At 41.9% G+C, this 24,737-nt stretch overlaps 2 protein-coding genes across 5 annotated transcripts in view; both read left to right on the top strand.

The window, feature by feature from the left end:
* Positions 1-3,396: 3,396 nt before the first annotated feature.
* LOC122868410 (cyclin-dependent kinase 5 activator 1-like) lies at positions 3,397-13,522 on the top strand. The gene is made up of 3 exons (XM_044180329.1): positions 3,397-3,984; positions 5,639-6,293; positions 6,476-13,522. The coding sequence occupies exons 2-3, from the start codon at positions 5,778-5,780 to the stop codon at positions 6,965-6,967; spliced, it is 1,008 nt and encodes a 335-aa protein (XP_044036264.1). The 5' UTR covers positions 3,397-3,984; positions 5,639-5,777; the 3' UTR covers positions 6,968-13,522.
* Positions 13,523-15,546: 2,024 nt separating this feature from the next.
* LOC122868409 (vesicle-fusing ATPase) overlaps positions 15,547-24,737 on the top strand; it is a 42,443-nt gene continuing 33,252 nt past the window's right edge. For 2 of the 4 annotated variants that reach the window (XM_044180325.1, XM_044180328.1), the window contains exon 1: positions 15,547-15,758. In XM_044180325.1, the coding sequence (XP_044036260.1) occupies positions 15,747-15,758 (12 nt within the window). In that variant the 5' untranslated portion in view covers positions 15,547-15,746. The remainder of the gene's footprint in view (positions 15,759-24,737) is intronic. The other 2 variants (XM_044180327.1, XM_044180326.1) reach the window with 1 other exon arrangement.

The raw sequence follows: 24,737 nt of genomic DNA, 5'->3' as shown, positions 1-24,737 counted from the left end.
AGTTATAATGCTATTGTGGAATTACATTTTCATTTTCAAGTTTACATTATCGTTTGAATATAGTCCAGTATACGCTTCCATACTAACCGGTGACAACACATTAGTTAAGGTTGTATGAACTATGGCCGTCGGTTGTTATTGATTGATTTTGTTTATGATTTTGTTTAAATATGCAAAACTGTAATTTTATGGGATATTGTTGTTCAGACGATTAAGCTAAGATAGCTATTATATACTATACCACGTGATACCAACGTCGTTATACTTTTGGCTCACAAGCCTTGTTAGAAGCAGGAACCAAACTTCAGTGAAAAAAGTGATGCTTTTATTCCTCACCTTTCCAAAAGCTCTGTGGATGTTTTTTTTTTCTTTTTTTCATCTACATAAAAATATTATCAATAAAACCTTTAAGTCTGAAATTATAGACTTGCCTTAAAGTATCAACCATGTGTTAGAAAAACAATCAAACGATTAAAAAAGTAGACTATTTCAGCAAAGTCAGCAAAACTGTTTTGTTTTGCTGACTGTGTCCTTGGGAAAATTGAAACTCAAAAAATATATTCAATGAATCCATCACACTGAACATTTTGTCCGCTTTCATTTCTATACTACTTATGTACATTTTGTACGCAGTCCGCCAGCAGCCAGGTGACTCACTGTGTTATTCTTCTCAGCATTCAGATGCAGCATCCTCTGTAAGAGGCTTTACAAATCCCCTCCTCTCTTCCAACGCATGTGGGGTGAGCTGTATTTGGGAAGGAAGCCATTCAGTTAAATCCACTTTCTAGCTCACAGCCTCCACACTGGCTTTATGGAGACTTAGTTATGGCTGAAAAAGCACAAGCTGTTTGTGCCATTATGCAACAACAGCAGCAGGTGGTCCTCCGGATGACACATGGTGTGACTTTCCTCTGGTGAGAGAAAATGGAAAGTGACACCATAGCTGATGTCCTACATCAGGTTTGGGTGTCTGTGGTGGGGTGCCACATGGGGTTCTGAGATGGGGAGGTCCAGGACAAGTTCTGAGGGTGGAAGACAACAGACAAATATAAGAAATGTTACAAAGACTTTCCACGCGGTTTAACATGTGACTTGGCATGGTAGCATTGCAACTAGAGGGGGAAATACACATCAAAGAGGTAAAAGAAAAAACACAAAAGAAAAAATTGGGATTGGCTGAAATCACATTAACCAAAGCGGAAACCAGCCGGGAATAACGTCGTCAAATTCAGCACGCACGCGTGGAAGAAACCTTTCTAGCTCAGTCAAAAGCGCTCAGCAACTTCTCCAGGGCTTCACTTTTGAAATAGAGAATCATGTAACAATGTGACCTGTTGTGCAGTATACATCACACCTCATCACCAAAAATAACGGGGGCGACTGTAATCAACAACAGTGACACTGCACGGGCATTAAAAGATCCTGCAGATTTTTCATTATTTACTACAAATCTCTCGTGGTCCCAGTCCACCCAGTCAGGACCACTGGAACTTGAATCCACAGCTATGTTTGGCTGGAAGAAAAACCTGAGTGTGCTCACCCCTACGGAGGCATGTTCTTTCAGTTCTGAGGAGAACCCAGTATGAAGCAAACCCTGCCAAGTCAGCTAATCAGACAATGAGCTACAGTAGCCTTAAAGGGCACTCCACCAATTTTACACATGATGTCACCGCGTGTCTTTGTGAAATATTTGGTTCTAGAAGCTTGGTTAGGGAATTATTTAATTCAATTTCAATAAAATTGTATTTATATAGCGCCAATTCATAACAGAAGTTATCTCATTGCACTTTTCCTATAGAGCAGGTCTAGACCGTGCTCTTTAATTTGGGAAAATGAAGACAAAGTTATGTTTAATTGAGTTTATGTTAATTAATTGTGTTGCTCCATTTAAACCCAAACATTCAGTGTGCCTTTATTACCAAAAACATTACTTGCTGAATGGTTGCCTGTCAACAAATTTGACCTGTTTTTTTTTGTTATTTTGTTTAGTTCATTTCAGCAATTGAGTCTCTATTTTTTTATTCTAAGTTGTACCAAATTCTAAAAACGTTTCAATGAAATTTCAGTTACATAGCGTCACGTAATTGCAGTGGTGGCAGAAGAATTCTGTTAGCCACCAATGCATTAATGTAAAAAATGCTTCATTACAAATAAAAGTCCTGCCATCAAAATCTTTTGAAGTGAAAGTACAGAAGTATTATCAGCAAGATATACTTAAAGTATGAAAATTAAAAGTATTTATCTACAGAAAAATAGCCCTTAACATTTCATTATGTATGAAATTATTAGATTGTTATTACTGATGAATAGATGTGTAAGCAGCATGTGACTGTTGCAGCTGGTCGAGGTGGAGCTAGTTTTAGCTTTATATACTGTACATGAGGTAGGCTACTTTAGTCCTGTGGCTCCCAACCTTGGGGTCGGGCCCCTCCAAAGGGTCACAAAATCAATGTGAGGGGTTGTGAGATGGGAAATGGGAGAGGAAAGCAGAAAAGGAAAAGTTCTGCCACACAAATCTGTATTTTGTCATGTTTTTCTCTAATCGTTTAGCTTTTTTTGTGAAATATTGGATCGTTGCAACTCTTTAACCACCCGAGAGGTTTCGAGGGGAAATGTCTCTTTGCTGGAACTGCTAACAAGTCATAGACACTTGAATCGTGACAAGGGGCCCCAACTAGACACCGTTTTTTTTTGGTAAGGGGTCAGAAGCCAAAAAGCTTGGAAACCACTAGTTGAATCTTATGCTTAAGCATGTCATATGTTGTTTTATGTATAATCTTCATCTGAAAAGTAACTAAAGCTGTCAAATAAATGTAATGGAGTACAAAGTACAATATTTCCCTCTGAAATGTAGCCCACAGAGGAAAAGTAAGCAGCAGAAAATGGAAATAGGAAGTAGAAGTAGACTGTACCTTAAAATTGTACTTAAGTGCAGTACTTGAGTAAATGTACTTATTCATTTCCACTACTGGTTAATTTCTAGTAGGCTAAATAATCAAAGGGAGGCAATTCACCCTCTTTGTAATAATGAAAGCTTTCCCCTATAAAGCATATAAGCTCATGGACTGTGGCGTGAACACATGAGCACGTGTCTGTAAGCGGGGCCCACTCAAACTGATTCACAAAATCCTCCGTGTTCATCTCCCCCATACACACACACACACACACACACACAAACACACACAGCAGCAGCAGCAGCAGCTCCGACACATCTGGCCGGCTGGTTCAGCACCTCGGACAGCGAACTCTCCGATAGGCTGGAGCCCGGCGGCGGCCAATGGCCTCAGCGACGCGGCTGCGGCAGCGGCGGCAGCATCCCGGCAGCAGCCAATGAGAAGGCGCCGTTTCTCTCCCACATCCAACCCGAATAACTGCAGATGCCCGCATCAGAGCAACGGGTCTCCCTCTCTCTCTCTCTCTCTCTCTCTCTCTCTGGCAGGTTTGCATAGCTGAGGGTATAAGCCGCTGTCTATTTTTGGAATTCATAGTGGCCATTTTTTCTCTCTTGGTATTCTCCGCCTTTGTTTTGATTTGGGTTTTTAGACCGATATGTGCTGTTTTATTGATGCCTGATGGAGGTTTGTCCGAGCTGTGAGCATCGTCTCGGGACATTAATAGCCGTGATCGTGTAGATTTTCGGCTCTCAATGGAAGACATCTTCCTACTCGCTGCGAGCGAAGGAGCGAAGCACATTTCGCATCTGTATTCCCATCGACGAGCGAGGGACCTTTCATAAATGAAGGTTTGAAAAAGGCAGCAGCCCACCGGGAGACAAGCCTGTCTGCCTGTAACGCTGGGGGTTTATATAGTATCAGGGAGCGACCCGTTTTCACGCCCTGGACCCGGGACAGCTTGTGCTGGCGGTGTGGAAACCGAGCAGAACGGGTGGAAAGCGCCTTCACACTTTGACCGCATTTGCACAGCAGCGAGGGGGGGTCAAGGTGTGCTACATGGGTTTCACAAGAAGAGTCGATTAATCAGAAGGTAGGAAAACACAGAGGATTGTTTTGCTGCAAATGGCAACACCATTTCCCCCCCCCCAACTCTGTAAACAGCCTCTTATGAGAAGGCCCAAATGGTCCTCAAAAGCCAACAATATAGATATGATCACTTAATGCACAGGTGTGCGACCGCCCTATTCTTCATATTTAGATTATTTATGTTGCTCAAAAATGGATCACACGAACATGAAAGACAACAGCATCATATGTCTTGTGTTTAGGCTGTGGATGTGTGCGAGCACAGGCCCTTTAGCGGATGTTTCTGAAGCTGCCTTGTGTTGGAGGGGCTGTTTTCAAGGCTTCCATTTTGAAGCTAAGATGGATGCTTGCGCACATTTCTTTCTCATGCCTCTGTGGCCTTATCTCGGCTCTTATATAACACTGATGAACACTGGAGCGGCTGCAGGCCCCTGTTACACAGACGTGAGAGGCGATGCATATGCTTTATGTAGAGAGATATCAGCGGCAAGTTTACTCACAGACACTAAGGCTCGATTGGAGATTAAAACCGAAAGGAAATTAAATTCATGGTTGCTGAGGTCTCTTCTACTAAACTACCGAGGCAGACTCCTTTTGTGACCGCTGTTGAGCATTTACTGTATTAAACAGGTGCTGTGGTCTGTACATTACTACTGTGAAGGAATGCCATCAAATCATGTAGCTATAGAGTTTATAATAAAGTGTTCCGCCATGTTGAGATCTCAGAGCTAAAGTTCTATTTATTAACATTTCATCAAAGATAAATGTGAGTGCATGTTTTTTTTTTGTAAAATTCAATCAATTACCTTTTAAAATCTTGGAAGGTTTTCTTCTGACTCACTCACAAAAAAACAATAAAAAAACAGTGGTTGGACCAAAAACAAAACAACAAGAACAACTCAGAGTCCACTTATTAGATTTTTGCTAAGCTTTTAACCACATTTCATGGTCTTCCTCATGGGAAGCTCTGGGAAAAGCTCGGAAGTGGACCTTGATAGGTTTTCTCCTCGCTCACTCCTCACAAAAACAAGTAAAATCTCGAGTTTGAGAGTCTTGACCTTGAAGACAGTAAAAAGTCTTAACTTGAAGTCCACTTACTAGCCTTTTAGGGCTTTCAACCGCATCATAGGGTCTTCTTTAGGGAAGAGGGGTTTGCTCAGTTGACATGGGGGAGACTGTGAGATGCGGCTGAAAGCTTCAGAAAAAAAACTAGTGGCTGGAACATGATAACTTTTCTTCTGACTCTCTTCACAAAATAAGTAAACCCGGAGTGTGAGAGTTAATTTCTGATCTTGGAAACTCAACAGAACTTGAGTGAAGACATTTTTCACGGTTTTCAGGGGATGCAGTTTGCTCAGTTGTCACGGTAGCTGGAGGACAGTGACAGCACTGTGGACGTAGCTATCTTGGCAGCTATCTATATGACAGTTAAGCTAAGTCTGTCTTCTGAGGAAGACCTTGAGATGCGTTTAAAAGCTCAGAAAAGGCTAGTAAGGGGACCTTGAGTTAAGATTTTAATCATCTTTAATTAACTTAATTTTAATAATTTGGTTGTTATTATTAAGTGTTAGTTGTTGATGGCTTAATTCTGCATTGTTTACTGCATGTAATGTAACTAATGGAGAATATTTCTACTACATCCTGTTCTTTACTCACAGGTTCAACTTCCTCCAGAAGTGAAACACTTTGTTCCCCTCAAAGCTCTTTGTCTAGACCAATCAAAGAGCTTTTCCCACTTTCCCACTGCTGTCCCCTCCACCCTTCCTGTGTCCCACTGCTAACCCTCACGCAGGCATCATGGGTACGGTGCTGTCGCTGTCTCCCAGCTACCGCAAGGCAGTGCTGTTTGAGGATGGCCCGGCCACGGTAGGCCACTACACAGCAGTCCAGAATAGCAAGAACGCCAAGGATGCTGCCGCAGCAGCCACAAAGTCCCTCAAACGCCCCTCTATCATCAATGTGTTGCCATGGAAACGCATCGTGGCTGTATCCGCAAAGAGAAAGGGCTCCAAGAAGCTGCAGTCAGACGGCGGGGACGGTGTGAAAGGGAGCTCTCCGGATGGCCACGCCACTGCCACGGCCAACTCAGCCTCCAATAGCCTGAAGCTGAAAAAGTCTCAGTCCTGCGCTAACCTTTCATCTTACTCCTCAAGCCAGGACCCCTCGGCCACTGCCACCACTACCTCCTCCCACCTGCCCATCTCCAAGACCCTGGCTAACGTAGCTACTGTCGTTGCCAAAAAGAATTCCCTCACAGGCTCCGGGATCCAGCCGTCTACTGCAACCGGCACGCCAAAACGTGTCATTGTCCAGGTAACCCTAACTGTTTCTTATTTGGTCTTGTTTTGTAATCAAGATTTGTCACTAAATTAGTATTTTGAAAGCATTCTATCATCTTTAGCTATTTAAACTCTTTGCTGCCATATTTCAGCAATCCTTCCCTCAATGCTCTTTCTTATCTTTCTCTTTTCTCTTTCCTTCTCTCTCCAACCCAGGCATCCACCAGCGAACTAATGCGCAGCCTGGGTGAGTTCCTGTGCCGTCGGTGTTACCGACTGAAGCGTCTATCCCCAACAGATCCGGTGCTGTGGCTGCGCAGCGTGGATCGTTCCCTCCTTCTACAGGGCTGGCAGGATCAGGGCTTCATCACTCCGGCCAATGTGGTCTTTCTCTACATGCTGTGCCGCGATGTGGTCTCGTCTGAGGTGGCCTCAGAGCGCGAGCTGCAGGCCTCACTGCTCACCTGCCTCTACCTGTCCTACTCTTACATGGGCAACGAGATCTCCTACCCGCTGAAGCCCTTCCTGGTCGAGGCGGAGAAGGAAGCCTTCTGGGACCGCTGCCTGGAGATCATCAACCGCATGAGCGGCAAGATGCTCCAGATCAACACCGATCCGCACTTCTTCACCCAGGTGTTTGCTGACCTGAAGAACGAGAGCAAGAAAGAGGAGGAGAAGACCAAACTCCTCATAGGCCTTGACCGATAAGAGGGAGCTGGGAGGGGGGGAAGGAGATACATTGAAAGATTGATGGAGTTAATAGGTTGAGGAAGGGTGGACTAATGTAATGCAGTGTAGCGATACTGGGGAACAGTACTGTTGTCTGGCGTCTCTACTGGTTTATCATTAACCTAATTTCCTGTTTCTAACCCAAAACAAAGACACAGCGTTTAAATCATTTGAGTTGGGTAATGAGCCACCTAAACATTAACAGGCTTTCAGACAGAGGTAGTAACTGCGGTGTCTCGCCTGAAGGCAGTAATTGGCCCATAGGGGACTTTTACCACAACAAAGCAGATAAAATCTGGGTTGCTGTGGTGCTGTCCAAACCATCAGCCACATTGTTTGACGTGATTGGATCTGATAAGATTCTTAAGACTGACAGGGTACTTGTTGGTATCCAACGCCTGGGTCACTTGTCTCAGGTCGTGACAATAACAAGCTTTAAGGCTTTAAGGAGATATGATCATTAGTTTTTCAAGAACAACATAACTGACAACACAGATGAGGGAAGCTATGTTTTATCAAATGCCTGGACAGCAGGGGTCGGTGATGTGACATTAACAGGCTGTGAGAAAGCGATACCTATCATTTTTATCGTTTGCCTCTGGCCCAGAGACACGCATCAGTCTGACCTGTACCTTGTTTCAGTGAGATAAGAAATGAAATCTGATATTCCCGTTGAAGTATTTTTGATAAACATAAGTTTAGAAATGCCAGACAACACACATTTACAAATTAAGGGTGAATATTATAAATATGAAGATACAGGATATTGATACAATGATACTGTGTGATAGCATCCAGGCATTTTCGCTATAGAGAAATGTCAGGGTAATGAAAAACGAGAACCACCTTGCATGAGGTCACTTCATATGTCCTTGCACATGACCACCTGCTTATTGCCAACTCTACTTTACCTTATTCCTATTGTCCTGCCCAAGCTTGTTGCACTCACCAACACTGGCTGCAAGGTCCACTGTTGAAAATTTAAGAGCATTAAATAACACCATAACATGGATGAGCTAGAATCAACCACAACACAGCTCGTCTGCAAACGTCTCGGACTGTGAAATTTAAGTCGCTATTTGGCTTAATTGTACTGTAGTAGATTAATTAATCTGCATTTTACATAAAGTACTGTACTTTTAGGGGAAAATTTGGGTTTATACAGTCAAATCTGCTATGAATTGGGAGATCAGTTATTAATTTTAAACAGTAAGAAATGCTCATTTCTTCAGCACAGATTAATAATCATTATACAAACCCTTCTGTAAGCTGTTTACATTTACAAAAAACATGTGAAAATGCAATACTGACCCCTCCAGGGCATATTTTACACCGGGAATTATTTCATTCCTTCCTGTTCCCCTGCACTTTCTCCTGCAGTCCATATTGGTGCTGTCCTGAATGACCATAAGAAAATGTTTTACTGAAAGAAAGAAAGAAAGAAAGAAAGAAAGAAAGAAGAAAAGAAAGAAAGAAAGAAAGAAAGAAAGAGATTTCTGTTTTAAAACACTGCACTCATGTTGTTTGCTTCATACTGTATTAATGATTGGTGGAGCTGGGTCGTGGAGGACATGTTCAGAGAGTAGATCATGTGCTCTGTCTCACCAATGGCTACACACATCAAAATGAAAGAAAATGTGATTATATTCCAGGTGTGTGTGGCAGATGCTACGTTAAGTGTAGATGTGACTTTGCTTTCAAAACAACGCTTTGATGTTGCTGTCGCCACTCGGCTCAAGGGACCTCCTCTGCTGTTTGAAGTGCCCCCTTTCTCCTCTGTCCTCCGCTCATTACTCTTCACACCAACCCGACAAACTAAAACAACTCAGATTCTCTCTCTCTGTCCATCTCCTCCAGTCCGGTGTGAACCGGTCCTGTCCTGTCTGGTGCGGTCCAGTCCAATCCAGTTGTCCCATATTTAGAGACTCTCTGGTCTGCTGACCTGGCTTACTTATTCATTGAGTTGTTTGACATGCATGTGTGCTTCTATAGGTTTCCTAGCATGCTGCTTTGTGTTGGGCACGCCGCACTACATGTTACAGAAGAGACTGAGCGGTCGCCACGCTGAACTGCTGGAAGCTAGACTCAGTGATGTGACATCCAGGCGACTCGGCACAAGGACTCGCTAATGAAGAAAATGTGTGAAAAGCTAGTTGTGTACATACATCGATAAAGGCAGGTCCAAGCATTGGTACCTCATCGGGATTTTCGCTGTTCTTGGTTCCATGGTGCTTAAGGGCCTAAAAGACCACTTTCAAGATTAAATAGTTCTCCCTTTCAGAAACCAGTTATAGCCTAGGTGGGCTTCAAAAAACTCCAAAATCCATGCAAGTTTGGATCAGTTTGAGTGGTTATTTAAAGGGAAACTTTGCCGATTTTCAACCAGCTTTGTAACATTACAATGTGGGTAGTATATGCAAAAGAACAATGGTTAACTTCCCTCCATGTTGCCTGCACCCAGAGCTCCCCGTTCATTTCGCGCCATCCGGCGGACTTTTGACAGCTCTAGGGCAGTCGTTCGAACTACAGATTGTACTTCCGCATTTTTTGTATGTATCCTGTCCAAAATCAACTGGCTAGAACAGTGAAGCAGACCACTAGCAGAAGGCAATGTTCCTGTAGATAGGGAAGAAAACTATTTTAATAGTGTAATGCTGGAATCAGACATTCAGGGCTACTTATATCAGCCAGAACACAGTGCGGAGGAATTACGGTGTATGGAAGAGGAAGAGGTTTCGAGCACCGCCAGCCGATGAGGATAGCGGCGAAGAGCTGCCCCGTGCCAGGGACAACTGGTGGTGCCGCTAAATGTGCACCAATGGAAACAGAAGTGGAGTCGCTGTGCGTTACACCAAAGCTTTGGGCCACATATGGACAGGGGAGTTCTTGAGACATACTTCAGGATCCCGAAAAGAAACTGGAAAAAACAACCAAAGCCATCTTGGCGAAACGAACGTCTGAGCACAGAGTAAGCGCAATAGCGACAGTGATATGTTACTAGCTCTGCAACATTACAGTGTGAAAACATACAATACAAGTTTTTATGAAGCACATAACCACTGTCCCAGTTTGTTACCCGGCAGTGCTATCAAAGTTTAGCCAGTGGGGCGAATGGACGTCTGAGCATAGAGTATGGCTGTATCATCAAATCAAGTGTTGCGGCGATTAGCACAGGGTTGTGCGGGGGTGTGGGCATGTTTATTGTCATTTAGAACGTAACCACGTAATTCACTGGCTTTCTCGCTACCACCGCTCCCTCTCTTCTTTCACTCTCTAGCTTGCTCGACCACCGCTGCTCTCTCTCTCTCTCTCTCTCTCTCTCTCTCTCTCTCTCTTTCAAACAAACAAATGGACAATATATAAAAACCAATGCAATAGCGACAGTGTTTTGTTACTAGCAAGGCAACGTTACAGTGTGAAAACATACAATACACGTTTTTATGAGGTTTAGCACATACACTGCCCCAGTTTGTTAGCCGGCGGTGCTATCAGAGTTTAGCCTAACGTTAGTAGCTCTGACCAGCTGTTTGTAGGAGTTTGGGAAGGTTGTGAGTGGGAGTGGCCTTGGAAGGCAATGGGCCCAGTGCATTCTGGTTGTTGTAGGTTTTCTACCTTTTGAGCAAAAGGGAATATCACAGCTCTTTTTCTCTGTTTTCTCTGGTCATGTAGCACCAATTGCAAAGATATTTGCATCTTTCTACTGCATAGACAGCCCAGTTTTATGAAAATACCATCTTTCTATCAGTGAAATATCCCTTTAAGGGGTACTCCAGGGATTCAGTATTGCTGTTCAAAAAAGTAGGGGGCTTTACAAGAGACATATTTTAAAAAGAATGGTCAAAATCGAAGCAGCAGATGTCAAGATATCCTGACTTTTAGTTTCTTGTATGGCTAAGCTCCAAAAATGCTGGATCCTATACTTGCCATAATGCAAGTGGCTAGCATCTACATGCCCCATTCTTTCAAACCCCAAACCTCCAGTTTGTAACACAGGCTTTCTGTTCAAACTTTTAAGTCTCAAGCCCAAACAGAGATTGCACTGATGACATCATCAGGATTATTTTTTCAAACTTTGGAAAGCTCCCTCCAGACCCATTGAAGACAACTGAATTCAAAGGAGTGCCTCAAGAGATTCTTTGCCTTGATGATGTCACATCACTAAGTCTAACCGAAGCCAACAAACTGTCTACAATTTTAGAAAATATCTGCCTTCTCAAACAGGGCAGAGATCTTGTGCCATATCATTCTAAAGACTCATTATTTCATACAGAAAACAACAAAACACAAAGAAACATGAGCCAATTAAAAGTCTGACTGATGAACAAGAAAGACTACAAAGGAATCATGAATAAGCTTTTTCACGATGTTGCTACGTCATGTATCAGAGATGTGGATCAGAAAAGAGGAACTTTGTTCAGATGGCAAGGACGTGTGAAGTTTCATGTGTCACTTTGCAAAATGTAAGCCAAAATTGGAGTCATCCAAAGCTGGAGCATTCCGCATTCTGTTAGTGAATTTATAATTTGTGAAAACTGATACTTGGCCTGCTCCTTGATATGATGATAAACTGAAATAACAGTTCCCTATTTACTTAAAAACAAACCATGGGGAATGGGATTTTAAAAACTTGTTAACAAATCAGAATGTCATGCCTGTTTCCAGACTGGGTGTCTCCACGATGCAGGTGATGTTTTAACTCTGGTTTAGTGTTTGGATGATAACTGACTGGGCTACAGTAAGTACCATGCTGTAAAAATAATGTAGCCTTGATGCAGAGTCAGACCTCATGAGACAAATATGCACATGAAGACTGAATCCATGGCAAACAAGCTTGTTTACACGTCCTTCCTCCGAGCTGTTTCTGATGGGTTGAGCAGTATACAAGTAGCATTTCTCTGAATGGCATTTCCAAGACAACTGTAGAATAATCTTTTTTTTTTGTTTGTTAATTTGTTGTACTTTAAACTGCAAGTAGTAGGTTTGGTGGGAATTATATCCCAACAGCTTAATGGGTAAAAGACGATGTTCAAAGGTGGCAAATCTGCCTTTCCATGACAAGACATTTGGTGAACTGAAAGAAGGCACAGTGAACATAAATTTGTGTTTTTCTACAATGCAATGATTTGATTATCACCCAGATTTAGTAGAGAACTGTTACCTGATGTGGATTCTTTGTGGTAAATCTTCAGGTTTAATTGACCGTTCGCTAAGCCTTGCCACCGTCAGTTACTGTTGCTACACCTGTCAAGATTTCTGTTTTAACACGGCATGCAGTTTACAATGATAACATTGGCAGATTTGTGAAGAATGAAACAATGGGTCTTCGATTTCGATTTCAGCAATGGTTGAATTTGCCAGCTAAAATGATAACTGTCCTTGGCAGATTTCATTAGCTGTAGCTAGCTAATTAAGCTAATGTTAGCTCAATGAGTAAGCTGACTTTTTTCCAGCTGACTCTGACTTTAAAATGATGCTCTTAAATATGCACTTGATGGCTACATACACAATATCGTGCAAAAAGACTGAGGCTAAAGCTAACAGGTGCCGGGCAAAAAGTCAGTATTCTCATTAGTTATGATCCATGTAGAAGACATGAAAATAAAGAAACAGTATTGTTAGTCCTAGCAAAGCCTGGCTACAATTTCTAGCTAATAAGCTAGTTAGCCACTCTCACTGTTAATTCCATTCCTTGCACTTTTTGGTTTTGGTTTGGAAAGACTAAGAAAGAAATGAAAAATGTAAATGAAAGTAAATGGCAAGTATCTTTATCATTAATATGTACATCACTTCGGCATGTAAGGAAATCCAAAGCTTGACAGGCCTGCTGTGCCTAGTTACAGTTGCCAAGGTGATTAAACAAACACTGTTCGAGGGAGGGATTTAGTGAACGGGCAATTCTACTATTTCTATTCAATTTAAATTTGACACCCAATCCTATAGAAAACACACACACACACACTCAAGAGTATTATATTTTGATTATTCAATGCCATGTGGATGTCAGCTTTTGACAAGCAAGAGGAGAGATGTTTTTCTCTGTGAAACAAAAGAACTGAGGAGCAAAAAAGGTCCCTATTTTGCTTCCATCTGCTGCGGTCCTTCCAACTGTCCAGGGACAATAAAAAAGAGACAAGGAAGCCAGGAAAGGAGGCGAGGAAAGGAACCTTTCTGAATGAACCTTTTTCTAGAATTAGAGAGAGAAGTATGGGTTGTCTACACCTTCTCCTATACATGCTCTCGTCATTGATCAACTCGTGCCATATTTTATCTTGCAACACGTACAAGACAAAAATCCGTGTAACATTATGAAGCTTATGATAATGATGATGAAGTTATTATGGTTTTCCTTCCTTTTCATTTGTGAATCATATTGTGTAAACAAGAATCTTTGTTGAACAAAAGTCAAGGCTACTAGTGTTACTAGAGTGCTGATGCTGCAGTCTGTTACTATGTGTGTATGAATATGTATGTGAGAAATAGGAATAATTTGATTAACTGTTACAGGTACTTTATATAAAAAAAAACCTTTACAAGCATGGTCTTTGATTATTTTCAGGTCATGTGATTTTATAGAGCAATGTTATGACCCTTTAGAGACAGTTCCTAGTCTGACCACAGCAGGGCAGCACTGAGCTGTTGAAGTGATATGTAGAGGCCGAGAAAACTCAAAGAAATAAGGCAACCAGCTTAAAAGTCTTTGAGTTTAGGGCTAGTTAGTTGTGTCAATTCAATTTGATAAAGGTGTTCAGTTAATGAACACTAATATTGCGTTTTTTTATGCTTTTATTAGATATCGATAGTGGAGCGATGACAAGAAGCAGGTGAGAGAGAAATGCAACAAAAGGATGTCGTGTGAAGATGGTAACCTTGGATTTGCGAAACTCTCGCGAGATTTGTACGTGTTGTTCTTCATTGTGGGCGTTTCTAAACCTAACCAAGTAGTTTTAGTGCCTAAACCTAAGTCTCGCGAGAGTTTCTGTAAATCCAGGGTTACCATCTGGACAGGACCACAAAAGTCCTCGACTGGATTCGTTCATCATTGTCACTGACGGAAGCAGTGGAGCTCCTCAATGGTGACTGAGAGCACTGTTATCAACTCGGCTGTGATTCACAGAACGTCACTCCTTCGTTAAAAGCACATTAAAATACAGTGAAACCAACACAAACAATCATAATGTGATAAATTTCCTTTACTATGCCGATAAATAGGCTAACTAGCTAGCTAGCTAACTGGAACATACGTTGGCATTTTTAGTGTATTTCCCAAATAAGTAGGATAGAAGTAAATAAGGGTAAATGAGGTAGTAAATGTATTTTGTAAACCTTCTACAGGTGATTCCTGCAGAAATTATAGATAAGGATATTAAAACTGATGTATGTTAAAGAATATCTGCTAATAGTCAATGAGCCTACTTTATAGCTAACTAGCATTACTTTACAGTAGCTGTGGATGTATTGAAGAAACTAAATAGCAGATTAGCTTCTTAGCTTAGTAGCCCTAGAGATAGACTCTTACGTATTTGCTAGTTTATTAATTTGATGATCGGTATGCCTTTAATAGATGTATTTATTGATCCACTGATGGCACACTGTTAATAATTTAACATTCGTATATACAGACTGTATATATTGATGTGCCATTTAAAGCATTGTCTTGATTTGCTATTTCTTTATACGTAGTATTGACATGGCTGCTAAATATAGAGCTGAAATGGTCTCAGAGACACTAGATGATTGATCAGTGATGGGGTTTGACCACTCAGCTGTTCTCACAGCTACCATCGGGATGTGGAGTGAACAAGTGGTCACAGTATAGTAACTACTGTACATCCAATCATTGAGACTAGCTCAAAAAGAACTAATACAGACATTGTGACAGTGTTCACACTGATACATAAAAACACAGTATACTGTTCATTTCCTCATCCTGGGTTCACTGTGTTGCTGTCCGTGGTGCTGAATTTCTTGGGCGGGCTGCGCTGCAATGTAATTGCACTCATTGTGTTCAGCTGTCTGTTGATATTGTTTTGCTGTGCATGATGTTTGTGACTGTTCCACTGCCTATTTAATGTTCCATTTGCGTGGGGTTTTTTTTATTTATTTATTTATTTTTTTGACTGTTTTTCCTTGTCTCAGCAGGATTTCATGGCTGCGGTGCGGCAGCGCAGGGCCCCTCAGACGGAGGGACAGTCTGTGCAGCGGGGGCGCTGTCCGTGGTGCTGAAGCAGAGAGCCGCTGCTGAGGCCGAACACGTGATGTTTAGCAAAATAAAAGCTGGTGTTTTATAGAATCATAGGCCGGAAATAGCAGGTAAAGACAAATAAATTCTTTTTTTTTTTTGGTTTCAGTTATGGAAATTCAAGTCAGTTCACATTTATTAACATAATCACATTTATAGTCTCTCAAATGCGCGGAGCCTGCACGTGCCAAGTTGAGCACTGTGCATCATTAACTGTCGACGTTTCAGGCACAATACCGCCACAGCGAGCCACATGTCGACTGTGTTTTGCCCACTTTTGTCAATCTGCCACGTGAGTGTTTTCGCACGGCAGAGATTCGCGGGGAGTCGCAAAGACGATTGATCCTCCTCAACCGCACGCGAGCTAATCGGCACGCTTCCGCTTGAATCAGCCAATCAGAGCGAGGTGCAGCTGCAGCTTATAAATCCATCTGCTGCCGAGCCTTTCCGCTCACTATCCCCGCTGTCCTATGAATCACTGACCCCGAGCTGCATCCCTGATCTACCGCAACCGTGAAGATGGCGGCCCGGGTAAGATATATGCTTCATTTATTCTAAATATATATATATATATATAATATCCTCGTGTTTCTGTCTGGGAAATAAGGGAAAACATACGCAGGGCATAAAATGTCGAGCGAACGTTGCCTCCCTTCAAACTGGAAGCAGTCTTGGTACCTTTAGCGCTGTCGCCGGACAGCAGAATATGGTGTTTATTTCACATGATGTTGCAGCCCCATAACCCAGGCATGTCCCAGGAGGGATCATTTCCGCCACAATTGCATATTAACTGCAGCATCAGACCCTCTGCGCCTCCTCGCCGCTGCCTTCTCTGTTAGTACCGCTGCTTAATCCTGGGCTCCGCTTGCCCTTGAGCCGACGCGTCTGCGTAAAAAGCGGCCACTGAAAAGCGCTTACGAGCTGTGCATCTAGAATAACAGAGTGGACGTTTTGTTCGGAAAGCACGGAGTGGTCAGAACAGCGTGTACAACCAGCCCGTATCAAGCATGTCAGCGTGAGTTTGATGATAATGGTCAACACAGTGAGGTTCAGCGTTGCCGCTTTAGCCTCCAAGCTGCAGTCTGTGTACGTTGGTAAGCGCTGTTTGCGGTGCGCAGCAGTGCATGCCGGACTGGTGGATTGTGTGCGTATTTATTTCAATGGCTGCGTAGAACCTTTCGATGTACAGGGAGGACGGTGCCAGGTATCCAGTGTCAACCTGCTCTGTTGTCTGCTGTCACTCTCATCTCAGGCCCTACTGTGGAGGGATGCAGCTGTGGTTTCATTTACAGGCAAGGCTGCAGCTCAAGTCCCGTTTAGTCAAAGCTGGAAATTTCCCCCCAAATTTCCTTCTCCTTTGTTTTTTTTTATTTTTTTATATTTGTTTGATTTGCTGCATCTTAAAATGTAGCATCCACTGATTGGAAATACAGCAAAAATAAAAAAATAACTAAAATGTAATGACTAAGGGCAGGGCAACCCAGCAGTTGCATTCGCTGCAGCATGGACATTTATATTCCTGCTGGAAGCAGATTGACAGTACGTTTAGTAAAGTGATCACAGATGGAGATACTTTGCTCTTTCAATGTGGTGATGCTATCTTTCCATCATGTTTACCTTATAAAAAGCATCTGAACTGCAAAGGTTACATTTGGATTATTTCCTGATTTGAAATAGGGTGTATGTTCTTGTAAGTCATTATTCTCGACCAGTGGTTCCCAACCGTTTCGCTTTATGACTCCTAAAGGAATAGTTCAACATTTTGGGAAATACGCTTTCTTTCTGGCGGAGAGTTAGATGAGAAGATCGATGCCGCTCTCATGTCTGTGTGGTAAATATGAAGCGTAGCGCCAGCAGCTTTTTTAGATTAGCTTAGCATCAAGACTGAAAACAAGAGGAACAGTTAGCCTGGCTCTGACCAAAGGTAATCAAATCCGCTTACCAATAACCAATCACTGTATATGTGCTGGGCTATTTCTTGGCTGGACGCAGTAACTTCCTGGAGTCTCCGCTGGTTGCCTGGAAACTGTTTAGAGGCAAGAGGCATAATAGTCTGGCACATAACCTCCTCATAAAACAGCAACTTGTTGCTTTGACACTTGTGTTTCCAGCCTTTGTGCTGTGGCCGTAGCTTCATATTTACCGTATATACAGACATGAGAGCGGTATCTTCTCGTTGAACGACTTAAATGAAGCAGTGTGTACTTGCGGCCCCCTCGAAAAGAGAAGACAAGAGAAAAGTCACCAAAAAAAACCATATAATTGAGTTTTTTAACCGGTTAATCATCTCACGACCCTTCAGATTTAACTTGTGACCCCTGGAGGCGCCCCGATCCCCAGGTTGGGAACCTGTGTTCTAGTCTCGTTTTATTCTTAAAATGATGTGATGTAGCTGTAAATCCAGGGCTGGCCATCTTGGTCTATCTCTTGTCTAGCTCTCATTCTATCTTCCATGCATTTATTGGAGGTTTTTTTTTTTTTTTCCATCTGTGGTAATAGTGCGTCATAGCGCAGGCAACATGCAGAGTCATGATGCAAGGTGCTAATAGCTGTAGCATTACGCAGCAAGATTGTCTCCGTGTGCGCATGTTAAACTACAGAGAGAGTGAGCAGAAATCCTTCAGGCATGAGGGTGTACCTCTGTGTGTGTGTGTATGTTTCAGCAGGGGGGGGGGTTTGTTCATAACCTCTCACAGCAGGCGCGCAGAGCTCGATCACTTCATTCACTCGTTTCAACCCCTTCACTGTTTGTGCTCGCAAGCTAGATATGAAGAATGGCACATGCAGGCGTGACACTCGGGGGTCAATACATGCCAGTGGGTGTCCAAGAGCCTTGAGTTGCTTGTGCATAGATGTTTGTCAGAGTTGTCTCAGTGGAAATGCTACTTCTACATCACACATACAGAGGAAACACTTACTCTGTCAGCGAAGCTCTTTACTAATCGCTCCCATAGTCTTTTCACTGTAATAGTGATAATCTGCTGGAAAAGCAAAAGTCCATTTTTACTGCAGAGCCCAGACGGGCTTCAACGGCAGCAACAACAGTAACCACCAGTGCTGTGCATGTTTTCATTTGTCAGTTTTTGTCATGGGGAATGGATTTGTGCATTACTTCTTCTTCAAGTAATTAGTAAAAAAAAAAAAAAAAAAAAAAAAGGACTTCACTGAAAAAAACGAACTTCTTTCGTATAAAAAGAAAACCTTCAGGGCGGCTGCAGGTCATCTCTAGGAGTACAAGCTGTATTATTTGGACAGAGGAGAATAAGTGAATGTTTTAGTGTCATTGGATATCTTTTATTATTTAACCCTTTTCCCCCTTCCGAAGGTGGAACTTGTGCCAGATACCCTTAAAACTATTAACTAAAATAATGTTATCCGACAGCCCAGATCCACCTAAGCAGGATATCTGCATGACATAACAGGACGTACAAGTTACATAATTTAAATTTGAATGTTGGATCATTGCAAGCTCTGTTTTCATATCATTATAATAGTTGATTTTTGACGGGATTGTTGTTTTAGGGATAGGGAGAGAAATGACTACATACGTGATATTGCTAAAACAAAATAAAGCTACATGTCTCATGTCAGGTCAGCATCCTTACCAACAGATGATCCATGTAGAAGACATGGAAATAAAGACAGAGCGTTGTTCTTGTATTGCAGAGTAGAGACAGTTAGTCCTAGTATTAGTAAAAGTGTGCTTAGCTTGCATACTTTGTGTGTTTGTATTTTCAAACAGTATATTTTCACGTTTATCGTCACAGGAGAAAAGGCTTTTAGGATGAAGACTAACTCATGCGTTTGGTGAACGTAGCACTATCTCGAATAACGCTGTGTAACGCTGTGTAATCTTCCCCAAATCCAAGAGCAGGACAGAGCAGCACTGCACATATTTAACACATAGATGTCAAACATGTGCAGTGGATGTAAAAGAACATGGATCTGCCATGTTGATATAAGCTCGGACTGGATTCTGCATCACAAAATAGAGAAGATTTTAATAATGTATCACGTTTGTGTGTGTGTGTGTGTGTGTGTGTGCATGGAAAATGGTGATGCAATGGTACATTCCTCCTCTTGGCCATCCAGCATGAGTCAAAAGTGTCCACCGGCGTGTTGTCGACTCTCCCACAAACACACACATACCCTTCCCTCACTTGCCCAGCAGACCATGTACTGTTGCCGGGCATACTGCAGCTTGTCAGAGGGAGTCAGGACAAAACAAACAGTTCCCCAGACTGACACCATGATGGAGAATCAGTTTCAAAAGAGAACATTTTGTCATAAAAGGTAGAACACGGCATTAATGAAAAAATACAATGTCGTATGGGAAATTAATGATTTAAAGGTTGATATGTTGGTTGAGGGTTGAAAAATCTCCATCATCGTACTGTTTATATCGCCAATTTGCCCAGTGGTGTTGGCAGAAAAACTGCTTTGAAAATCAGCTCTCCCAATTTTCACTTCTAAAGCAGGGGATGGCCTTTCAACAGTCTGCCTGTTTGTCAGATGTATTCACGAATTTTTCATGGCTTTCACAGTTGTGAAAAACGTGTTTATGAGCCTCTAGTACTGACTGTATCTGTATCTGACGCGATGTGCTGATTTCCCTGTAGAGGGGGAAGGCAAAAAGAGAATTCATCACTGATGCCAAAATAAGAAACCACAGTGTGGTTTGCCCGTTCTGATGCTGATCCCATTCTGGGCTGTTTGCTGCTTTAAGCGTGTAGCTGTCACTGACTGTCCACCAGTGTGGGAAGAAGCAGAGATGCAGTGTACCCACAGCTGCATCTGACCAAAAACAATGTTTACGATGAACTGATTTTGCTTTTGATGATAAATTATACCATGTGTTTTAGTAATTTGTCAAATAATAATAAAAAAAAAATTAATACTGGCGATTACAAATGACAAATTCTAAAAAGTTTCTCCGCGTGTGTAAAACAAATTCATTTGGTCTTTTTGGGGCTATGACCAGTTTCAAGAAATTACACTGGTAATGAATAGCATTTAGTGGATTAAATGATAAATCAAGTTGGCCGTTTGATAAGCCCCGCCCCCTTAGTTACTGTCGCTACGCCTGTCAATCTCTCCATTCGGCACATATGCAGTTCACAATGATAATGGTGGCAGATTCAACACTTGAAATTCTTAGTGATGTTTGAGACGGACAGAGGTAGACAAAAGCAGACTTCTCATCTCGAGCCGCTGACTCTTGATTTTCCCGGCTGAACTGTCCTTGAAGATCAGCTCTCAGTGGACCAATTTTCCAAGACAACAATGCAGCTATGAGCTGGCCTAGCATTGTGCTTAGTTAAAAGAATGTAACATACCTCCTTCTCCACAGGCTGGTGAGAGATGATGAGGACTTTGGACAGTTGGAGCAGTTAAATGTAGCATTTGAATGCTGGAAAAATGCAGATTTTTCAACCTCAACCATGTAGCAGCCTTTCTGACCATAACTCAATGTTGAATTTACAACGTTTGCTATCTAGGCACCCTGCAAACTCTTTAAATGCACAGTATCACTCTTCCCACAGCCCCATGCACACCACTTCGGCATCAGGAGAAATCCAAAGCTTGACAGGCCTGCCGTGCCTGGTTATGGTTGCTAAGCTAAGACTGGACAATCGTTGCTTGGTTGGAGGGGTTTAGCTGGTAAACATTACAAATGTTGAGGAATAACATGGTTAAGCCCATACTTACCAAAAAATGACCATACTGCCTGATTTATGCTGTTTTGTTACCAGCCATCTGGCCTTCATAAAGCTGCTGGATTAGAGAGCAGCCACTCATGACTAACATTACAAATGTGATGTAGAAACACCTTGCTGCTTTTTATTTTTTGGTAATTTCTTCTTTACTAACAGCAACTGTGGCAGGAAAGTTAAAAGCTTAACCCGAATTAGAACTCAAGTGGAGTGTGGACACTAACCAGGTTACTCCGTCCACGGGAAAATAACCAGGTAAACACTATCGTATTGACTCTGGGTTCTTCGTGTTGTGGATGTGAAACAGCTGGACGTGAAAATGTCGATTGCAAGATTTAATTTGAGGGTATTTTCAGCCATAAGTCGAAGAATCAAACTCAGGCAGCAATTCGGCAGTTGTGTCGGCAGCAATTCCTTTGTTAAATTGTTTATTAATACCTGTTTTTATTGTCCATTTAAATGTCAATTAATAAAATACTTAGTAATTTAATTCAGTTTACATTTTCTTTATTAATTCCTATTTTTATTATCCAGTTAGATATCAATTAATACAGATGGTTTCAGGCATAAATTGAAATTCTCCTCATTGCTGTCAAGATTTATTTAGTCTCCCAGCAGCATGAGTAGGTGCTTTTTGTGTTTCAAGGACAACCTGATCGATTTGATTGTGTCAGAATCAATAGATAGAGCTGGGGGTGCTTTTGCTCCCACAGTCAGAGAAGGAAAAAAAAAAAAGAAACAGACGCCTTCTTGTGTGATGGAACAAGTGAGTGGGCTACAAAAGATCGCAGATCTGTGTCTCTCCTTCGCCGTGTAATTTCCCTGTAGTTTAGTCATCTATTGCTCAGGAGCTATTCATCAAGAGCCTTTCATTTGTTTCTGTGCTCCCACCTCTGTTTCAGCACCCACGCCCAATTTCGGAGGTAGCAGACTGCATTGTCAAGGTCGGAGGCTGTGGTGTTCTGCTTTTGACAAACACATCCCTCCCTCCAAACAGCAGGGAAAGGCTTTCAGCTGTTTTTTTTACAATCCTGATCAATCGACTGCACCGTATCATACCAGCCTGGACCTGCGACCTATTTTATCTGCGACAGCAGCAGCACCAACGCATGCGTTTTATCTGCCTCTCCATCCTCATCTCTTTCTGTCAGTCGTCCTCTCCCTTTCGCAGTTTTCTCTTGTCCTTTACCTTCCCCCCCCACACATGTACAAACATAGGTGTATAGATCATAAACATACAGCACCACAAAAAAAATCTCTAATCTTTGAAATCTTAAAAATCACAAGAAATGACGCAAATGTAGCTCATCTCCAAATATTTGTACGTTTTTCTACACAAAACTAGGGGTATGCATGCACATTTTACCATTCATCGTATATTTCCTCAGAAATTAATCTAATTGAGAGCCACTTTATTAGCCAAAGTGAATACCAAGCCTCAATCTCAACAAATTCCCTTGCAACGCATATGAAAAGGATTTTGTTTCCCCAAAATGTGTCTTCTCAGACAGCAGTTGCAACCAGGCTATCGCTCCACCAGGCAACCGATTTTCTAAGTTACCGAAATTGAACTATCTCATAATAGTTCTGTGTATGTTTTTACAATATTAACTGAGTTCATGCTTAAAATGTTGACAAAAGTCTCGTAATAACATGGCTTCAGTGAGCTTCAGCCAGATATCAAAGTTAGCTAAGCACATACGGGGATGCTAACAGCTTGGCTAACTTTTGCTCGGTTGACTGTTGTGTTGTGTCGGCAGCAATTCCTTTGTTAAATTGTTTATTAACCTGTTTTTATTGTCCATTTAAATGTCAATTAATAAAATATTTAGTAATTTAATTCAGTTTACATTTTTGTAATTAATTCCTACTTTTATTATCCAGTTAGATATCAATTAATAAAGTGCTTTATATCAATTTACACTTGTGATCCTCCATACTTTGCTGCCTCACTTGAGTGATAAGCTAACGTTGCTAAAATCCAAAATGCTGTCTCTCTTTTTGGCAGCTAGTGAGCCAGTCAGATTTTTATCGAATATTTTTATCAATAAGGCCATCACACAAGTATTTACATGCTAACAAACACTGAAAATGTGTAGCAGCCTCTTTTATGCTTTTTCTTTGAGTGTGTGTGGATATGTTGGGGCATGATCCGTCTGCATGAAAACCACATATGTGAGTATATATATCTTCTGTACCTACATACTGTATGTTTGTGTGTGTGTGTGTACCTGCGCGTTTAGTATGCGAGTGGGTGTGTGTCTAGGAATGTGTGTGTGTGTGTAAAGAGAGAGAGTAATGGTTCCTCTCCGGATGTCTCGACGCAGGGCCTTCCTCTGAGCTCTGAGCTGTAGCTATTTTTAGAGAGCCAGCCAACACACCAGCAAATACACTGATGCGCGCACACACACTGCACACACACTGTGTTTCTGGTCTTTGTGTGTGTGGTCACTGAAGACAGGAGCAACCTTCAGAGTGGGTGTTGGCGTGCTTGGGTTTGCTCTGTCATTTCATACAGCTAGCAGCCCTTATAGCCTATGTCTAGCTTAAGAATTAAACAAAAAAATTGATGGGTTGAGTTAGGGCTGGGTGTATGGTTTGAATAATATCATAACATTAATAAGAATATTTTTCCAGTATCAATATATGAAAACAAGGCCATAGAAAATGTATGTAAAATCACAAAAATAAAATAAATTGATGTGAAGTGCAATGAACTGTGTTGCGCTTCTATGAATTCAGTAACTACATTTGTACAATTTGTTCCGAGTCATTAAACGAATTGTTCAACATTTTGGTAAATACGCTTATTCACTTGCCAAAAGTTAGGTGAGAAGATTGATACGACTCACATGTCTGTACGTTAAATATAAGGCTAAAGCAAGCAGCTGGTTTTCTTAGCTTAGCATAAAGAGGGGGAAATAGCTAGCCTGGCTCTGTCTAAAGGTAACAAAATGTACCTACCAGCACCTCTAAAGCTCACTAATTAACACGTTATATCTCATTTGTTTAATCCGTACAAACAACACTCCCACCCAAGAAATAGTCCAGTTCAAAAATCCCCCAGCAACACTGCAACTTGTTGTTTTTTTACGCTTTGGTTTTTGTACGGATTAAACTTTGAGTTATAACGCGTTAATTAGTGAGCTTTAGAGGTGCTGGCAGGCGGATTGTTTTAATCTTCGGACAGAGCCAGGCTAGCTGTTATCCCGTTTCCGCTCTCACTAAGCTAGCTTTAAATGGAATGTATACACATGAGCGTGGTATCAATCTCATTTAATTTTCAGCAAGAAAGAGAATCAGCGTATTTCTAGAAATGGTGGAGCTGTACCTTTAAGCAGGACAGTGGTTGCAAAACTCGGCAGTGGGCGCACATGACCACGGAGGAAAATGTGGAGCAAAACTTAAAAGAACAAGATAAGATAAGATATATTGGTTAAAGGTATACACAGTATTTTTGGATTCTGCTATTTAAAGTCGTGGGGGAAATTGGCGTTTGCCAGTCACTATTGCTTACCTCACTCTTGGTACGTGTGACATTTTGTTTTCTTGCAGCAGAAGTCTTCGATTAAGGTCGGCACAAGCAGCAGGTGCCGTTTCGTGTGTCGGTTTTTAAACGGAGTGGAAACACTTTGAACACTGAGCCGTTCAGGTTTAGAAGTGCACCTGCTGATATCTGTTGACCTCTAAATGACACTGTGGACTGCTCTCCACGCTAGCTGCTTGAGCTAATGTTCACTTCCCAGACTGACAATTTTACAACAGGAGGTGACAGTTAGAAGATTAAAAAAGCCCT

This window comes from Siniperca chuatsi, linkage group LG21, assembly GCF_020085105.1.
Source record: "Siniperca chuatsi isolate FFG_IHB_CAS linkage group LG21, ASM2008510v1, whole genome shotgun sequence".
NCBI classification, from domain to species: Eukaryota; Metazoa; Chordata; class Actinopteri; order Centrarchiformes; family Sinipercidae; genus Siniperca; species Siniperca chuatsi.
Note: the sequence above shows the minus strand (reverse complement) of the source record. Positions and strands in the feature narration are given on the sequence as shown.